At 34.6% G+C, this 20,613-nt stretch overlaps 2 protein-coding genes across 3 annotated transcripts; one reads left to right on the plus strand and one right to left on the minus strand.

The window, feature by feature from the left end:
* The first annotated feature begins 2,378 nt into the window (after positions 1 to 2,378).
* Positions 2,379 to 9,891, plus strand: LOC126688738 (DNA-directed RNA polymerase V subunit 7-like). 2 transcript variants are annotated; one of them, XM_050383542.1, is made up of 2 exons: positions 2,379 to 2,545; positions 9,054 to 9,891. In XM_050383542.1, the coding sequence occupies exons 1-2, from the start codon at positions 2,405 to 2,407 to the stop codon at positions 9,630 to 9,632; spliced, it is 720 nt and encodes a 239-aa protein (XP_050239499.1). In that variant the 5' UTR covers positions 2,379 to 2,404; the 3' UTR covers positions 9,633 to 9,891. The 2 variants fall into 2 exon arrangements, with proteins under 2 accessions (XP_050239499.1, XP_050239500.1); XM_050383543.1 differs by having other exon boundaries at positions 2,420 to 2,545; positions 9,058 to 9,891.
* Positions 9,892 to 10,342: 451 nt separating this feature from the next.
* On the minus strand, positions 10,343 to 14,081 carry LOC126688737 (protein SIEVE ELEMENT OCCLUSION B-like). The gene is made up of 6 exons (XM_050383541.1): positions 13,724 to 14,081; positions 13,531 to 13,623; positions 12,032 to 12,477; positions 11,654 to 11,748; positions 11,385 to 11,515; positions 10,343 to 10,989 (listed from the first exon to the last, which is right to left on the minus strand). The coding sequence occupies exons 1-6, from the start codon at positions 13,916 to 13,918 to the stop codon at positions 10,534 to 10,536; spliced, it is 1,416 nt and encodes a 471-aa protein (XP_050239498.1). The 5' UTR covers positions 13,919 to 14,081; the 3' UTR covers positions 10,343 to 10,533.
* Positions 14,082 to 20,613: the final 6,532 nt, after the last annotated feature.

A 20,613-nucleotide genomic window follows, 5' to 3' on the forward strand; every position in this document is an offset into this window, starting at 1 on the left:
CTTATTTCATTATTTTGGTTTCATGTAAAGTATAACATGTATGTTTATTTTATGTTAGTTTAGTACAATTGTTTGATTTCATTTCTTGATTATTTGTTTATGTTGATGTTTGTTTTATTTGCTTAATGTTAGTTTAGTATTTAGGGTTCTAACACGTTTGTTTGATCTCACATGTTTATATCTTTGAATGATTAAATCTGTAAAAATGTAATTTTTCGAATTTGTGCTAAAAGATGCGTACGCATCTTTGATTATGTGTGCGTAAGGTTCAACCATGCGTACGCATAATTGAGTATGTGTATGCACCTTGAACCTAGATTAGGGCAAAATCTTGTTTTTATTTGTTTTAATCATTTTTCACATGTAATTTGATTATGTTTTAGGTTAATTATTTATGTTTAATTATTTTCCATATTTATTTGAATCCTTTTACCATATTTAGTTTATTTAATATCTTTTTCTTATGTGTTTATATTTAATTGTCAACTTGCCATGTTTAATTTGTTTTGTTTGATTATGTTTTGTTTGTTTCCTTTTATATTATGATGTGAAACTTAATATGTTGTGTGTGTTATTTCCTTAAGTGCACGATGTTTTAGGTTAAGGATTAGGGCTCTCTTAATAAACTGTTTAATTAATATGGCCTAACAACACATAATGCAGGCCGGCCCATAAGCCGGATGGTCTTGGGTGCCTAACACCTTCCCAAGTCATACCCAAACTCTGGACCCATAATCTGGTATGTGGACCCATGTATGTAAGTAATTGGCTCGAAAGGCCCAATATGGTTCCTAGACCTAATCTAGGTGGCGACTCCACTTTTCTCTGCCATGGTCCACTAGGCTAGGGTGTACCCACCTTTGCGCCTACACTAGTACAAAACCAATGGTTGGAGGTGATTCCTAAAATAAAAATAAGAAAAAGGGACTCACATTCACACACACCTCACCGTAGAAATACATGCACACAAAGAGTCACATTGCTAAGGTCTCAATGTGCAATCCTACCCAAAAAAAAAAAAAAACCCGATTTTTTGGGGTGTCCACAAATACCAAAATGTTCTGTTTCAATAGTCAAACTAAAACAAGATCCATATTCATAACATTGGTCTTAAAAATTAGGTAAAATTATTTGATAGACCTTTTTCTTCTCCTTTTGAATAAGGAACTTTATTAATAAGCAAAAAAAGAACAACTCCCAACATTGATGACACCACCCAAAAACTAATAAGTGTCTCAGTCTAATGTGGTAGATTGTTATCAGTCGATAAAAAAGTTATATCAGTGTTGGGCCTAACTAATATGTTTGGTAGACTGTAATAGGCATTGTAATGTAATAGTTATTCATATGGTTTAGCTATTCAATAGTTTTGTTATATTTTTATTACATAAAAATATTCATTCCTTATGAAGAACTATTCTTTTAAATGAAGAATAACTATTCATCTCTAAAGGGGTTGTAATAACTATTCCATAGTAGGTGCATTAATTTTGTAAAATTAATATATTTTCAAATAAACAAACTTTCTATATGCATATAATAATTATGAAAATTTAAATAATATTATTTTTTAGGAAATATAATTATATAAGTAAGCTATTTCCTAAAATGTATTTTAAGTTTGATTTAAAATGCTTTCATTCCATTGTTTTCAGAGTTCTATTATTGAGGTTTTTCATTACTTTTTTGACTAGAATATCTTTTTATTTTAATAAGAAACTGCCCTATCACCCACTAACTAAATAAAAAGGTGAATATTAAAACTCACTACCACTTGCCATTATATATTTAAAACAAAATGAGACTTCTAGTAAGCCAAACCTCTATTATTGTGTTGTCACTAAATAGATGAATAATAATTATTATTACATTATAACATCCGGTATTCCTTGTAATACCTATTCCTATTCTTATGTAGTTACCGTTATAATCTACCAAACGTGCCCTAAGAACCTATAAAAGCTTTGCCATTTGTTGTGAAAAATATTGTGAAATTTTTTAGTAATACTACATTCACAACATTTGCATAATAATTTCATAACAAATCTTATACGACAAATATATATATTTATTTATTTTAAATTCTATTTGGCAAGTAGTTACTAGTTCTAATAGTCTACAACTAAAATTACTTCTTTTGCTTATTAATAATAGCTTGAAACAATTTACCACATAAAATTTATTGTGAAAACATGACACTGGATATCATTTCTTGAAAATGTTTTGTATGCAATTATGCAATGCTAATCTTTCAGCCAAAAAAAAAAAAAAAAAAAAAAAATATGCAATGCTAATCCTAAAAGCCTTCAACCCAAAAAAAAAATCCTAAAAGCCACCAAACGAGTGCCAAATAGACACTCGAATGGGTGCGCATTGTATCACACCACAGCCGAAATAATCTAGGATGCGCCGGTTCCGTGTTGCTTTTGTCTCGCAACAAGTTACAGAACAGTCACAGCAGCTCTCATTCCTTAAACTTAGAAAAGGAGTTCGCAGTCTGCACTCATCAATATTTCGATCAGCCTCTCTCCAAAATCCCAACCAGGTTCTTTTTCTTAAACCCCTTTCTCTCTCTCTCTCTCTATATATATATATATTTATATTTTTTTTTCTTCACTTCCTACTATAATTTGCTGAACTGGGTTGACATTTTTATTTTGGTCTTTATATATAATTGGACTGTCTCATTGGTTTCTGGGTTCATATGTTGTTTTCTGTTTTCCACATAGTTTAATGTAACCAAACACATGAGTGATTGCAAGTTAAGAAGTGAAACTAAACTAGCTGTGTGGGTTATAATTATATTCCGCTTATTGTTTATCTTCCTATACCCAGGGTAAGTTTTGAATTCCCTTGTTCTGAAATCTTAGATGAAGTGTTGTTGGAAACTTGGAAATGTGTATTTTAATCCCATCGTGGGTCTGAATTTATCAATCCCCATTTGCGCGTGACCATCAATTTAAAAATCAACATTTGATGCAGCACAAGGCAATTTTGAGGACTTGCGTGGAGAGTTATAAAATTATGGACCAAAAAAATATTTTAAAAAATCCTTAGGAGTCAACACCTAGCATTGCTCAGAGTCGACACCAATGTTGGGGAGAAAGATAAAATTCTAGAGTTGGCCCCAAGAGTCAGCACCAAGCCATTAGAAGAAATTTTTTCAACAATAATTGTATTACTCAATCAAAACATACCAATACTAAATTCTGTGGTCTTTAAGTAGGGTTCCCAAGTTAGATCAGGTGAGCAAAGGAAAACCACCCATAACCAAATCCAGGAATAAAATCAAATAACATTCAGTCATAAAAGTCATTTATCAATAAACATTAATTGGGTCCGATGGGTAGGAGGCCTCCGATGTTCAGCCATGTGATTGGGGATCTGTATCTGTTGTCTCCACCGGCATTCAATTTTCTTATAACTTCATGATGTAGAATATTCAATAAATTCAGCACGGTATTATGTTTCTTGATGAGTTCTTAAAGGTTTGTTGTGGGGGGTTTGATGTTAATGACTTAGCGATGGTTTTTGATGTTTAAGGATTGATGGTTAGATTATAAAAAAAGATTGAATCTCGGAGGATTCTCCTTTGGTTTGGTAATAAAATAGTGAATTGATGGAGGAAAAAGAAAGATAAATCCTAAGCAATTTAACCTCGGGTTCCTAAGTAATGACATCTTGAAAGGAGAAGACAATCACATGCTCAAATCTTAACAAAATGCTGTTATTTTGTTGAACTCAGCCTCTCTTTGAATCTTGATAGAATATATAGAAGCCTTCATATACACCTAAGAAGTACAGATATGACATGACATGAGACATGGTATACCAAAATTCTTTAAAAACTAGGAAATGAAACGATAGGCATGATGATTAAATCTATGTATATTTTTAGCTTATTTAAATTTAATAGGTCTTTTAGGTTTAGATATAAGTAACAACCATAAACAATAATCAAGCCTTAGTCCAAAATTTTTGGGGCCAGTTATGGATTCTGAACATATTAGTCAGGACTGGCTACATGTAAACAAAGAAGGAAACTACTAGAACAAAATAGATTGAAGGCCCAAAATATAAGAGAATACTCATAAGTATCTGGTATGGCCATTTCTTTGAATCTGTGAATAATCAAATTACCCCTACCCTTTTAAAACTTAATCAAAACTTAACTAGCAGCAACCTAGCCTAGATAAACAACAAAATAAGACTTAATATAATGTAGGCTAGCTGAGAAAGGTCCCAAAATAACTCTCCATCATCCTAAACATCCCAACTTAGTTCTTGACCATTGGAATAGAATTTTCCTCAACTTTATTAAGTCTGCAAAGGGGGTTGCCAGTGGCATTCCCATCACTTCATGTCTCTGTCAAGGAGACTTATGGTAAAATTTATTAAGAACTTGTCTTGCTTTGGTGAACAAAGTCACAAAATTGTGCGTGGAAAACAGTAAAAAGTATGTCCAATTCTAAGCAAGTGAAGGTAGGCTTTATTACCTAGAATTATATCGGTTTTTTGATAAAATGGGTATCTTTGCCCAAAGGCCTTTTTTGAAACATGAGTTTGAAACTTTTAGATCCTTGATTAATCTAAACAGAGCATTTCATATCTCTGTTAAAGTTTTATCTTTCATGGCTGATAATTTGATTCCTTGATGAAGCATGTATTCCTCTTTATTCTTTTCCTTTTCTCTATCCTTTCTCCAACTGTAACTAGTTGTTTCTGTCATTCAACAGGTTTGGTTGATAGTTGACTTTCTAATTGTATAAACTGGCTTCCTTTTATGGGAAGCCTGCTTCAAACTAAACTCTTTTCTTTCTTGTTTGGATATGCAAACTAACTTCTTTAGTCTTCTTCTGGTTCACACCATCTACTTATACCTTTATGTGTTATAAAATTGTTTTATATATGGGTCACGCTGATTTTAGAGAACTAGAAGTGAGCTTACTTTTAAACAAATTACATTGCAGATGAAATGATGAAATAATGAAATTTTCACTTTATATTAATGTAAAGTTTGAAATGACAGGATTATTAATGAAATAGTAAAAATGTAGTGAACTAGTAATTTCCTAAAATGTCATTTACTTTATTTTTATTTTTTGATAGGTACCCTTTGATAAGAAACTGTTTGTTTGTTTTTTTTTTTTTGTTTATTTATTTATTTTTGGAAAATGTTGGAATATTATAGGAAATTAAACTTCCACTTTTTGAAAGTTTCACATATTTTGGACAACCTAATTATTTTTTGTGAGAAAATGTGGGATGGAGGGGTTAGTGATTATTTGTTGAATGTTTGTCAATTTGAGAGGGTAAAAGAAATCATGGATTGAATAAATACGTTAGAAGAATGAACCTGATTGCAACTTCTGCATGTATAACACTTGCTTTGACAACATATGTAGTCATATACAGATATGCTAAACATATGGTATTCGATATATCATCTTGGCTGTGTGTGCATTTATAATTAAGGGTAAATTGTAAATTACACCCCTAAAGTTTGGAATGTTTGGATTTTACACTTTGAAGTTTTAGAATTTGGATTTTACCTCTTGAATTTTGGGGGTGTTTGGATTTTACACCCTGACGTTTCAAAATTTGGACCCCCTAAATTTTAGGGATGTTTGGATTTTACTTTCTAAAGTTTGGGGTTTTTGGATTTTACACCTTGAAGTTTTGGAATTTGGGAGTGTAAAATCCAAACAGCCCCCAAACGTTAGGGGGTAAAATCCTAATTCTAAATCATTAGGGTGTAAAATCCAAACACCCCTAAACTTCAAGGGATAAAATCCAAATTTTGAAACTTCAGGATGTAAAATCTAAACGCGTCTAAACTTTAGGGTTATAATTTGCAATTTATCTTATAGTTAATATGTTACCTCAATTGGGGGAGAGGAATTTGAACCTTGGCTCTTCTCATAAAAGAGAACAAGCAATGCCACTAAGTTACAAGACTCTTAGCAGCTGTGGTATTTGTTTTGTTTATGTTATCACTAGTTTCTCTCTAGATTCAGGGTGTTCAATTTGTCATTTTAGCCGGTCTTGAGCAGGATTTTCCCACCTAACCAACCTCATTGGTTTTCCAAAATTACCAACCTAAACCAGACCATCTGAAGCATTTTAACTGAGCTTCACCGAGCTGAAACTCGTTCTATTGTTAGCTTCAAAGCAAAGAGAAATGGGAAGGCAGGGACAGGTGAAGATTTACAGAGGATGGCAACTATTTTTACCAGAAAATGAGGATAGTTGGAGATATATAAGGGAAAGACAGAGATTAGCAACATCGGTGATGATCTACAGGGGAATGGTGGAGATTTCACATTGGAGGACGTAGACTGATGGCTATTATGAAGGTTAGGAGGGTTTAAGGGTTAAAGGAGTGAGGGACGGATGGGAGTAAAAGGCATGAAAGGCAGGTTAGGGATTTCAATTTCGAAATTTGGGAAATTTTGGAGATTGGGTATTCGCTAATTGGAGGCATGGTTTTGTATGGGCATGTGCCTTGTTTTTTTCTTCTATCCAGCAACTAATTTTTACCACATGCACTATTTAAACATAATATAATTAACTGTAAATAATAATAATAAATAAATAAATAAATAATCGGTGGTTTGGTTAAACTGAGAAGCAGATGGTGTAGGAGTTGCTAAAACAGAAATCGAACTTCACTATGATATTGCTAGAAGTTGATTGAGACCAATTTGCACAATATGGGGTGGTCGGTTTTGTCAGGCTCATGAACACCCTTTGGATTAAGAGTATGAATATGGTTGAAAGGATTATGAAAATATGCTAGGTGCAACTGGAGGGAAGGCACTTCCTTTTGTGACACCAGTTTGGTGATTGATGTCCTAGTCCTAAATTTAAAAATTTTTCATTCTGTCTTTACAATGATGGCAATGATCTAGCAAGCTAGATCCAAGGATCCAATTAAGTAGGTGAGCCAATATCAATGTAGGATGAAGGTAATAAAGATTGTTTCTCCGTTTCTTGACCCATAATTTAATTGTAAAACAGAAACAAACCAACCTCTTAGAGTAAGGTTTCTGGCTAGTCCTCGAATGCAGCTTTAATATTCTTATGATTAACTGGAATATTTGTGAGTTTTTTCTACCCATAACTACCAAAAATATAAATACATGTGCAAGTATAGTCTTCTACAATTTTGCTTAGTATGCTTGGCCTAAGTTCCAGGGGAAAGGAAGGTCATGGGTTCAAGATCCATTGGTTGGTTGTGTGTGTAACTTAGCAGCAAAAAAAAAAAAAAAGGGCCGAGGGCAGGAACTCTACCAACAGGACCAACAGGAACCGTATCATCAACCAATAGGACCGGTGCAAAGATTCCAGAAACTGAAGAATGGAAAAGACTCTTTAAGTGTCTCGGGTCCTAGAAAAATAAATGGATTCGGGATTTGATCTATTTAATGACATAAGAACATAATAATCAGAAAGAATATAGAATTCATTTAAAATTTTTTTTTTAGCACTTAACCTTTTACAATTCATTTTTTCTATCTTATTGGCGCCCTTATATCATTTCATAGTTAATATTTCAGCCTATAGATTTATGCCTAGCCTATTTTCTTTTATAATTCGGTAGGCTAAAGGATCTTCCTATGTTATGCTATTTAATTCTCGACATTGTTATTCATAATTTTGATCTGATTTGATATCATTGAGATCCTTTGATAAGGAAGGAAACAAAAGAATCTCAATTTTATGACAAATTCAGTCCGATGGCTGTTCTCCATGGTACTGTCGGATCACTAAGGCCAACTTTCATCCCTGCTCGATGGGTGGGTCTTGCAGTCAAGCTCCCTTTTGCCCCTAGCTTTCTACTCGTCTGGCATTCTGTTCTCCTTTGTCTCATTAAATCTTTCTTTGTTGTTATTACTTGAGTTGACTTAGAGTGTTAAAAATCTACTTTGTTATTAGCTTCGGTTGGGTTGAATTTCATCATGAATGCAGATAAGAAACATCTAAGCACCTAGCGCCTAGTAAATTCTACGTTCTCTGAACTCTACCATCTTTCTAACCATGGACAATTATGGCTTCCGTTAACTTCTTCACTTGAATGCTTTGTCCATTTATATCTTCCATCCTTATTGCACAAGTGAAAAATTAGTATGAAATTGATCTACATAAAAATTAAAAATTATGCATAATGATTGAAATGCTCCACTCTCTAGTATAGTCGGGATGTTTTTAGCTTTCACAGTTCTTTGTTACAGTTGCATAAAAGAGATTGCATATAAACTTGAGACCAACATGGTGGGTACAGATGGGAAATTCTGATTATATTTCACGCATAATGCTTGTGTTTTATACGACAGGAGAGAGAGAGAGGGGTTGAGGGGGGGGGGGGGGGGTTTTCATTATTTCTAAGAGTTGGACATCATCTTGGCTAACTTATTTATATTTTAGTTAAAAATATCTGGTTATGTTGTCTCAGGTTTATCATCATTACCAGTCATTAGAGGAAAAAAAAAAAAAAAAAAAAACCAATAACCAACAACCACCACCTTGAGAAGAAGCAAAATCAGTAGACCAAACACCATAATTCCCCTTATCAATTGGGACAGAGTTGTTTGGTTTTTCAGTCCCTTTATGTCTTTCCATCAATTGACAATGAGATAGATGGACATCTCTGTGTGGGTTTGTTGTTATTCCCGTACCCCCAATGATATTCCTCTATATGTTTATGGAGGCCAATGAGCTCTAGCCCAGATTGCACTTCCTTCCCTCATCAGTGTAAGCTGGAGGGTAAAACTGTTTGGGTGCATGTGTAATGTACCAATAAAAAAATGTTTATGGAGCTTCACCAGTGTATTATGTAAAGAAAATAATTCATTTTAATGACATGGATTATCCAAAAATATTTTGTTTTAATGGTTGGTTTGTTGATTATCTGTTTTGCTGACTGGAAACCATTCTATATGCTGCATTATCTAAAAGAAGCTGGATCGTTAGTTCTGCAAAAATATATTTTGGATCATTGATTCTGAAAAACAATCTTAATAATCATGTTTCTTTTGGTCATTTTGAATTAGATAGTGGATATGTTCTGTGAAGTAGAACTGTTCAGAGATGTGGCAGTCATTGCTGAAAACTTGAACAGAAATGGACTTGTTTCCCAGCGGTCCATCATAACGCGCCTGTTGGAGGACATGTTGAATGAAAAGGCCAGCAAGGATCATGGTTACTTTCTTGCAGTAACCAGCTTAAAGAACATAGGAAAAGGGGAGGTTGTGGATGAGTCTGGGGACGTTTTCTTCCCTGTAGTCTTTAATTGTCGCACCTTCTTACCTTACACAGGAGAGATTTTACAGGGAGTTGTTAGCCACATATTTAGGCATGGGGTCTTCATGAGATGTGGACCTATTAAATATGCTTTTCTCTCTGCTCGAAAAATGCCAAATTACCACTTTGTTGCTGGGGAAAATCCAATCTTCTTGAGCGATGAGCTTGCAAAGATAGAGATTGACATTGTGGTCCGTTTTGTGGTGCTTGGAGTAAGATGGATAGAGAAAAGGGGACGCATCAAAAAAGAATTTGTGATGCTTGCCAGTTTAGTTGGTGATTCCCTTGGACCTATTTCATTGTCTGGATCTGATGAATTGGATTTGTAAATAAATAAGAAAACTACACAAGCATGTTTCTTTGAAGATGATTTCATTAGCAAAATGATTTTCATTTTAAATTTGTTTTATTTTTGGCGGGTGACACTGCAAATAGGAATCAGATGTTTGTGTGATGTATATATTTACCGATGTCAATTATAGCTTGCAGCTAAGTTTGCTGCAAGTTTGGAAGGATTTGAGACATTTAAGAATTAGGATATTGTAATTACAGTGAGCGATGATGATACACAGTTTAGTTCACTTTCTATTCTCTAGTGCGTAGATATCCTGGTGTATTGTCTGCTATTATACTTCTAATGAGCATGTTCTTATTGATATCAAAACACAGCTGCCACTTCATTCAATATATATATATATATATATATATATATATTTGATAAAAGAGAAAAAGATTGTCGTATGAGCCGTAAGAAGTCGATGCAGCATCGTACTTCCAAGCTTTGTTTAGTGGAAGGAATGGCTGCTACTCTAAAGTTGATTGGCACTGGCTTGATTTGCATGAAATAACACTATTTAACTCTGTATCTGGTAGTAAATATGTGTGATAAAGAACTTCTCTACATCTCAGTTTCTAATATTCTACTAATATAATTACCTTACGCACACTAAAATATAGCTGACGACGTTTATCACTTTTCTGCAATCAAGATCATCTTATTTGTGTGAATAAAGGAAAAATATTTTTATACAATCATTAGTGTACACATAATATCCATAATTTTATATACTTTAATCATATTTTTAAGTATGCATCCATTTAACACATGAGACGGTTGATAGTTTATACCAGCGAGTGTGCAATAATCAACGCTGGGCATAAATGCAAAGTGCAATCCTTCCCAATCCTCGTGCAGTACCTTAGTGTTTGCGCTAGTAGCTTTGGCAAAAATTAATTTTTTGGTATGTGCACACAAAGACAACACTGACACACACAACTACAAAGCTCACAGACAAGCAAATCAATCCTTCTCTTCCTAAAGCAAGGGAAGGAGTTGATTCCTCTAATCTGCTCTAGCAAAATATTGTGTTCTACCCTCACTTTTGGGTTTATCACCACGATAATTGGCTTATTCGTGAAGTGCCACTCCTCCCTGATGAACTTGATGCCTGGTATAGGTAAAAATTGTTGCACTATGTACAATGGCACCTCGGTGCCTAGGCTTCTAAACTTTCTTTCAATGTCAATGGTTGGTTTGCTCTGAACCACAATTGGAACCCACACGACCTTACCACGATTGCCAAGCTCTTTACGAAGCAGCTTGAGAGTCGAAACATCATTATCAGAGATGTCTGGGCCAGAAATGAACAATAACACGTATTTATGCTTCAATACGTCAAAGTAAACCTGTTTGTGGAATTTAATCATTAATCAAGGGAACTGTGTTAGCAAGAAATTCAAATTCTAACTACAACAATATGTCATTAAATCTCAATTGGTCAGTTTGTTTTTTTTAGCCAAGCTACCCAACAGAGTAATGTGCCTAGTTTTGAAGGTACCCAAATTCTATGACTAAATGCTACAATTAGATAGTTTTCTGAAAACTAAAAAGACATTTACACATGCACGGCCACATCAAATATATATTGAGGATCAAAACAAAACTAGCCCTAAAAGTTGAGGATCAAAAGAATACTTAAGTCAAAAAGGCTTATTAAAAAAGAAAATTAGAAAGTAGTGAATAAGTAATAACACTGTACTAATAGCAATAATAATAGAGGTGATGGGTAGCCATAGCAAACCTCATTTGAACCATCGATGAGTTGCTGCACATTACTCTTGCCATAACACAGCGCCTTAAAAACTTCCATGATTTTGGGACGGATTTGGAAGAGATTCATGAGTATCTGATAAGCCTCCGTCTCAGTTTCCTCTACATTTAAACGAAATCTTTCATTAGCATCTAGTCCTTTCTTATGCATTGCATTTTGTATTCAACACAGGCAAGGAAGCATTGCCTTTTATGATATGAACACAGGCAATTATGCTTCCTTACCAATAAGTAGCTAACCTATTTGTTGTTTGCAAATATTCAGTTGCATCTTAAGATTGTTGAGGATGTGGTAAAGATTGTAAGTCAAGCTGGACAGATCCACCTCTTGGTCCCTGAAATTGGAGCAATCATATATAGTCATTTAATAATGCTAAGGTAAACTCGTCTCTGGTTATATTGGAACATAAAATCCCTTCTAAGAGATCTGATAAAATTGGAGTAATACAATGAAGATTAGCATTAGCATGACCCCTTTGCTAAGATGACAAGACTAAGTACAAATTCAGAAAAGGGTCCAACGTTCTATTCATCTAAATATTAGTCTCATACAAAAAGAATTTCTTGTTAAGATTTTTGAGCATGGAATATTGGAATGGACAAGCTAGGATAGCTTACTCATCACTAGTGATGCCAGTCAACTGAGCTGAACAACCTATAACAGTTCTAATCAGCCAATATGTGTCCAAACGGATATGGTTCAAGGCCTTTAACAATGCTGGCACATTCTCTCTACCATAGTTAGGTAGCTTCTCCAACTCAAAAATGCACTTAATTACTTCCAATGTGACTTTGATCAGATTGTTAAGTTCAGTAAGTGCTTGCTGGCGTTTTTGCAACCCTGAGTTCCCTGCCAAGACTGGTAGTCCCTTCAGGATTGACATTGATTTGGTGAGTTGATCAGACGCGCCAATCTGCATAAGGAGCCAGAATTCTCCATAGTCCAAAGCAAAAGCCGCTAGGGTCATCACGGCCCTTGCATCCCATGAATAGCTTGATAGCATGCCAAGTATTGCCAGTGTTGTTTCATGAGCATTTACCACACCCGGACCCTTGCATGCCATCTAGAGTTACATATTTATTAGCATTGTGCCCATGCCATTCATGGGAATATGATATTTCAATAATGAATAATAGATGTCTTTTGATTAATAAGACATCTCAGTAAATTTATTATTTAGAAAAAAAAATTTAATTTAAGAAAATTTAGCAATCTTATTTAATGTGAACGGTTATGGAACTGATAAATATACAAAATGTCAAATGCTCAGTCTATTGAGTAATTACTAGATACTTTCAGAGTACTTCATGTGGTACTCCATGTCAATAAAAAGAAACAACCTAATAAATTATATGATATAAGCCAAAAATATTTGGGTGAAAGAGTAAAATTTTGTATTATGATCTGGTAGGAGTTACATGACCATTGCTCCTTCCAAATGAAGTTCTTGACAGAGTTCAGTCCCTCCTCATATCTATGCTTCCATTTCATTTATATACAACAAATAATAGATGAGGAAGTGAGTAAATACTAGGTTCCACTCGTTTTTTTAATAATTATTTGTGAAAAAGAGAAAGTGCATGTTGGCCCCCTTAAATTTATAGAATAAATAAAAGAATTGATTAACTAATTTTTTTTTTAAAATTCTAGAAAAAAGATAATTCAAAAGTCAAGAAAAATATGATGTCAAGTTAAAGTTACAAAAGGTGAATAAAGGATCCAAATGTTGTTTTTAAAGTAACATATTTATGATTACAGATCCTTTTCATCATAGTTATATATATAAATGATTCTCAAAAAAATAGTTATATATATAAATAAAAAAGAAAAAGAAAAAAAAGAGAGAGATCCTTTTCATCATAATTATATATAAAAAAAAAATTTTAAGAGAAAGAGAGATCCTTTTCATCAGTTCACTAATACTGTGAACAATTTGGATTTGGGCCCATTATCTAATCATTTACCATATTGATCAACATGATATCATGACAATCACATTATCCATACACCAAAAAACTTGAGGAAAAAAAAAAAAAAAAAAAACAGAGTAATTTGAAGTATATCTAGCGGGTTTCATATATGAATGACAATTACTAGGATATATACATATGCTGACCTTGCAGGAAATCTGCTTAAGTGTACAAAACGGTGAATTAAAACAGACACTGGGAGCCATGTCCTCCGTGTTAAACAAAAGTGCTTGGGCACCCTGCAGTAAGGCATACTTAATTACCAAAAGATTAAAAAAAAAAAAAGGCTGAGAGAGTGAGAATTGGCAAGGTTGTAGATGAGGAGGGTGTATATTGTACCGGCGCAAAACTACCAACAATGGGTGCGGCATGCTTAACAATGTTTTCGACTAAAATGAAAAGAGACTCAGCATCAAACTCTTCACCAGCAGTAACATGGATTTCATCAATTTGCTTCAAGATCTCCTCCTCGTTATACCCATTTGGCACACCCGTGATCTCAAACTCAACAGCTTGCTGCTTCATGCTGGCCATATTGTGCTATACAAAGCAAGAAAAGGCCAAAAAAACTTCTGCGTTTTACGCAGAATGTGATGTTCTTCCAGATCAAACTCTGGGATAAGTGGAGGACTGAGAAATTAAGATGGTTCGTGTTCTTTGTTTCAGCTTTTACGTGGCCGAGTTATAACCATTGAAACTGGGATGATAAGGGCCTTAGCTAACACATCGCGTTAATTATTTTTTTGTCTATATTCTCCCGGCTTGAAAAAGTTAACTTCAAGTGGGTCCCTATCATCGTGGAATTACAAACATTAATACAGTAATTACCCATGCAACAAATTCCACATATCTACCAACATAAAATGGTGCTTTGACAGCATTCTCAAATTCTTCATTTTATCCAATCCTAGGGCTTTTGGATTTAGTTCAAAATTTATTAAATAAGCTTATCCAGCCCAGGCAGTAAAGAAGCCGCAAAATATTTCATTTGTAGAGGTCTGAGACAAGGGAATCCCATGTCCGTTTATAATCGGAAGTGAAGTGCTGGCTAGATTAATGGATAGAGAGGCAAATAGGAATGCAATAAGAGCGGTTAAAATGGCTAGTGGGACTCCAGCTATAACTAAATTGTTTTATGCCGATGATGTAATGCTCTTTTGCAATGCAAAAGTGTCATAAACGGAGCCTTGGTTAATGTGTTAATACCATGGTTTTAAAAACCGAATCGGGTGTAGAACCATTTTTTTTTTTTTAATTTTCGGTTCAACCCCGGTTTTTGACCGGTTTTCCTGTTGTTGATTGGTTTTGGGGCTTTTAACCGGACCGGATTAGCTTCCGGTTCTCGGTTGAATCGGTCAGACTGGCCAGTTCGGTTTTTAAAATAGTGGTTAATACTTATAGTGTCTAGTCAGGACTGAGTATTAGTTTTGAGTAGTCAGGAGTCTTTTGCTCAAAGGGTGTGCACCATCAATTTCCAAAGGAAATAAAAAATCCATGGGGAAATAAGAAGATCCAATCTAATGATTGTAGCATAAATTCGTATCGCATGATTGTAGCATGGTTAAATCCTTGATTAAACTAAATTCAAGGAAAAGCAATACGTCTTGATTTTAGTTTTAGGGTCTATTTGAGATCCGCTTATTTTACTGAAACTGAAAACTTTTTCTAGAAAGTACTATAGATAAATGTAAAAATTAGTTGAAATAGTGCAGTGGGACCCATAAATAGTACCAAAAAGTATATCGGAGCCTATAAATAGTAACAAAAATAAGCTGAATAGTAAAATATGTTGGCTTTTTAAGATAGAGCCAAACGCACATTTAATCAAGGATTTCTTATCTCTCAGTGTCAAATTTAGACCTATATATTCAGGCCAACTCATGCATATTGGACTGCAAGTAAAAATTCAAATTCAATTTTGTGGTTGCTTAACAATGTTTTACTCTGCCAAAACTCTACTGATATCACCTCTCATTCTTCTTTATGTTAATGACATGATTATTAATGTTAATGATATTGCAATAATTCATGCCTTTCAACATTTCTTAGACTGAATTTTGAAATGAAGGATTTGAGTACCCTAAGATATATACTTCCATAGCCTTGAGGTTATATCCTCTTCCAATGCAAAATATGCATTTTTCCTCCACTCCAAAGTTGACCTAACTTATCGTAAGATCATTTCTAGTCCATTATAGATCAATGTGAAGCTTAATACATTAATGGAGAACCTTTTCCTAATGCCATACTCTACTATCAGTTGGTTGACAATCTAATCTATCTCTATGTCACTAGTCCAAACATTACCTATGTCGTTAGTACTTGGCCAATTAATTCATGGAAGCTCCTAGATCCACTCATTATATTGTTGTCCTTCATATTCTCCAACACATCACTTGCACTCTCTTCCACGATCCCCACTTTTCCTTTAATCAATCTACCCTTAGGTTGTCAATAGTAAATATTTCTCCACTGTTGGCTATTATTTCTTTTTGGGCACTTCCTTTATATCTTGGCCAACAAGAAATAATTTGCTCTTGTGGTCCTATGGATGCCATATTCGAGCTACTCTAGCTTCATTGGCTCTTGGCTGACTTTAGTGGTCCTCAAACTAGAACTTCCTCTTATTGTGAGAGCATCTACAACAAACCTTGTATAATAGAAAAAGAGATGAATTTTTCACATTTAAGCCACAAAACTTCCTACATCAATCCTTCTAAAATTGTGTATATCTACACATTTGCTACAGTAATCATGTAAATATACATAGTTACTGTGGTTGTGTATACTATTATTTTATTAATTCCATAATTTCTCTCCTTTTTTCTCTCTCTTCTCTGTGTGCAAAACAAACTCAGTCTAAGACTTCTCCTCTCCTCTCCTCATCTTCTTTTTTCTTTAATACACACAAACACAAACACATCCACATAGACAAATCAACACAGAAATACACAAACACACTCACACGAACAAACCAATAGAGAGAGAGAGAGAGAGAGAGAGAATGGTGTTGGTGTTGGGGATCAGAGTTTGTGGGTCTACAGAAATGGGTCTGGATGCTTGTGGATCGGTGCTAGTAGTGGAGATTGGTGCTTATGGGTCGATGGGATTTGATGCTTCTGGATCGATGTTGGCGGCAAAGATCAATGCTTGTGGGTTGACAGAGATCTGTGCTTGTGGGTTTTGATGCTTGTGGTACTTGTGGTGGAGAGGCGACCTGACCATTAGAGAAAGAAGAAGAAGAAGAAGAAGATGCTTGCGATGGAGATGTGATCTAACCGTGAGAGGAAGAAGAAGAAAAAGAAGAAGAAGAGGAGGGTGGAAAGCTTTTGAAGAGGGTGGAGAGTTGAGATTGAGAAGGATCAGATTCTTTGATCTGAGAGATGAGATAAGGACAAAAGAAAAAGATAGAGAGATAGGGACAAAAGAAAATATAAAATAAAAAAATTAAAGAAATATTACTATTTAAATAGAATAGATTGTAAAATAAATAAATTGACATGGGTGTTTTTGAAAAGCGGTAGTGTAAAGTAGAAAAAGTAGGTTCTTATGCTAAAATAGACGGAAAAATTTAGCTAAATTGATGTGATTGCTCTAACAATCGAAATCCCATTCATAGTGCCCATAATAATGACATTAATGATCATAGCAAGAATATTGTGAGTAGCTGCCATTTCATATGACATCGCCTCTAGCAACGCTTTTTTTGAGAAACCATAATAATGACATTAATGATCGTACCAAGAATATCGAGATTAGTTTTTCTTTTACTATTTAAACATATTGTAATCTCTAGGGTAATGCAGTTTTCAGATTCAGAAAATTCTTACCTTCGTCTATTTCTTCTCTCTGTTGGATTCCAAAAATTTCTGTTCCATCTAAGAAATCATTAAGTGTGCTTTTTCCAAAGTTCTATGACATCACCAAAGTTATAGGTTTGACTTATTGGGTCCCTTATCGATTTTTTTGGAAGACTCTTTGGAATGCAAAGATCAATGCTCAACATAAACTTTTGCTATGGAGATAGACTAGGAAATTTTGCAAACTAAACACACTCTAGCCACTCATACTTATAAAAACTAAAATTTAAAAAAAAAAAAACTCTTGTACATAGTGTGTTACACACACTTGAGTTTTTATAATTGCAAATGTGATCTAAAGTCACATTTTCAGTTTATAAAAACACACAACATAGTGTGAAAACTGAAAACGTGATTTAAAGTCACATTTTCAATTTATAAAAACACACAACACAATATAAAATAAACACCTCTATTTAGTCAATTGACCAAATTGTGAAAGACAACACCCCCAGCCCAAAAGCCCTTCGATGGTGGTTTTTGGCACTTGTCCCACATGAATGGGATGGAGTCATGTTATTGCCTCTCAAGAAACAGTGGGGGCATCCTACTCTTATTATTCTCCCTCCTAGTTCATGGGTTTTACAATGGAGTTCTCACTTATTTTAATAGAGAAAATAAGAAACTAAATTTAAAAATATATATATATATATATATATATATATATAGGGTATAATAAAAAAGGAGAAGGTAAAAAAACCTTATCTACATGCATAGCACTCCAAGCACTCCAAACCAGACAAAACCTCAAGAAAGAAAGAAATCTTAGTTTGCTAGGAAGCTCTAAGATTTTGAGGTGATTTGAATAGTTGATGGATTAGGGTATTTATATTAGATGTGGGAGAGAATGTGGGAGAGGTAGGGACGAGTTTTTGGGCAGTGTGGGACTTAGGGAAATATATAGGGTTTTCTGAGTGAAAAATGTAAAAGGCAAAGTCAACGTAATTGGGAAGCAAGCTGGGCCAAAAAAGGAGAGGATTCTGGGGGATCTAGTCCAAGTGTTGATCAAGATCTAGAACTTCCCTAGATTTTTCCCTTTTAAGTTCCGTTTGTTTCTATTTCAGTTGTGATTCGCTTTCGAATTTCAACTCTATTTTCTGATTTCTTGGTCCACAAGCTCAAAAAATCAATTCTAAATATTTTCAATTAATTAATTAATTCCGTTTGTTTCTATTTCAGTTGTGATTCGCTTTCGAATTTCAACTCTATTTTCTGATTTCTTGGTCCACAAGCTCAAAAAATCAATTCTAAATATTTTCAATTAATTAATTAATTAATCAAATTTTGTCTATTTTGCAAGGAATCAATTAATGCTGTCTCTGGATTAAATCATGTATATGTAACCTTACCATAAATTATATCCTCAACCAACAGCATTATGACATATTAGTTAATTTAAATTGGACTGAAATTAGACCAATTAGAATTAAGAGTTCATAATCACGTGTGGTCAGGACTTATTTCATGCAAGTGCACATTATTGTTAAAATTTGTTTTCTTGATATCTTATAATCCAGTTGTCTGATTGAGACCCATGAACTATCATTTTGATTGCTATGACCTCAAGGTTTATTTCATGAAATGTATTTGGAGATCAGATTACCAAAATTATAATTTTACCCTTGTGACATGATATGGTGATGATGTGTAATGCAATGTAACTGAGGTTAAATTGGAGGCACAAAATGGGGTGTCTATAAAAATGTGCACCAGTTGGAAGTTGGTAGACCTTTACACACTTACAATTCAAAATACTGACACACCACTCTAAGGAAGAGACTCACTCTCATAAAGCACACAAAGGAAGAGAAGTGGAGAGGGAAGAGGAATAGAACTTTTTATATTGTTATTTCTTCTTCTTTTACCCTTTGTTTAGAATAGAAGGATGAATGGCTACATATTGCCTCCAAGCACTCTCAAATAATTTATTCTATTTGTTACATAATATATATTTTTAAAAATAAAATAAAATTCCTTATGCATTCACTTCATAAACTCTCCACATAGCTTCGAGAAATTCCTCAAATGCTACATGATGAAGCCGAAAATGGACCTCGTTAGCACGTTCCTCGCCTATGCCAATGGACGACTTTTGGTTCCTGTTGTTAAGAAAAGAAAGCAATGGAGGTCTTCTCGGCGTGGAGTTGATTAAAAATATTCCAATGCTTAAGTTAGCAAAACTCTTTACAAACTGGAATCTGTTGTAAATCAATACTCGGAATTTTTATCATGCCTCTCACTTGAGTTCTTTTTTCCCTTTTATAGCTTGTTATGGATGGGTGTAGTTATGTCTGTTAATGCCGTTTCCGGACGTTTTTCTCCTGAGAGTAACGCAGCATTGATTGACACTAATGGTTTCCTTAATGGTGTAATGGATAACCGTTGGGCAATCATTACGTTTGGTAACTGTTCCGGTGCAATTATTGGTTCACAGCTATCCTGTGGGCATTTATCCATACTTTAATGAGTGGTAGTCTGCTTCGTCCATGAAGGTGATGTATGCTGATGGAATCTTGTTCTCAACTTGTCACGAACATGGCTAAGCTCGTCTTTCATCTAGACTATCCTTTTGCCGATATTCGTCAGTTGCCCCCTCATTCGATGGTCGTCATAATTTTGGACGATCTTTGGAATGTGAATGGTCTCGGCGCTTCGTAATTCCCGAAATTTGGGGTCTTGCTTTAAATGCGAAGCGACTGCTCTTCAAGGAAAAGACACGTGTTGGCTTCTTGTTTAAGGTGCGTGTGAGGCTTCCTAGATTTTGGCTCGCTTTTTGGGTTTTCCTTTTCAGAGAAAACCATTCCCCTTCCTCCACCCTATTTGGTCTGATTTTCGAAGCGCCAAGTGATCTTCATCTTCAGAAATTCCCTAGTAAGGTTTCTTCTCTTTGCACTTTCATGGTTGGTTTTTATTTTCATAGTCAAGAGTGCCCCTTTGTCTCTTTTTTCTTCGCTCGATTAGGAGTTTTCTTATAGTATTCCTCAGGTCACTGACCCTAGGTAAGTCTGTTTATGTCTCGTTGTTCGGTGCTTAGGCCTATTCTGTTCATTCTTTACCCTCTAATTCATTAGTCTTTGGTTAGGTATCACTCTGAAATGGACCCTGTTGAGTATAAGACAGATGATGTCAGGTCCAATGAGTTGGAGACTAGGTTGTCTTCCAACGCTGAATCTCTGAACCAAGTGGTTGATACAACAGTTTCTAAATTGCCCTCATCCTCTTCCTTACGTCCTTTACACGCCCTTTCCGAGTCTTGTTCCTTGAAAGAGAGTCAGTTGAAGGGTTTAGGAAGAGATTTTAGTTTCCCAAAAGTTCCTCCACTAGGTTGCCTTGCTTGGGTGAGGAAGCTTGCAACTTTGCTCACGGGGA

The sequence above is a fragment of the Quercus robur genome, chromosome 6 (assembly GCF_932294415.1).
Source record: "Quercus robur chromosome 6, dhQueRobu3.1, whole genome shotgun sequence".
NCBI classification, from domain to species: domain Eukaryota; kingdom Viridiplantae; phylum Streptophyta; class Magnoliopsida; order Fagales; family Fagaceae; genus Quercus; species Quercus robur.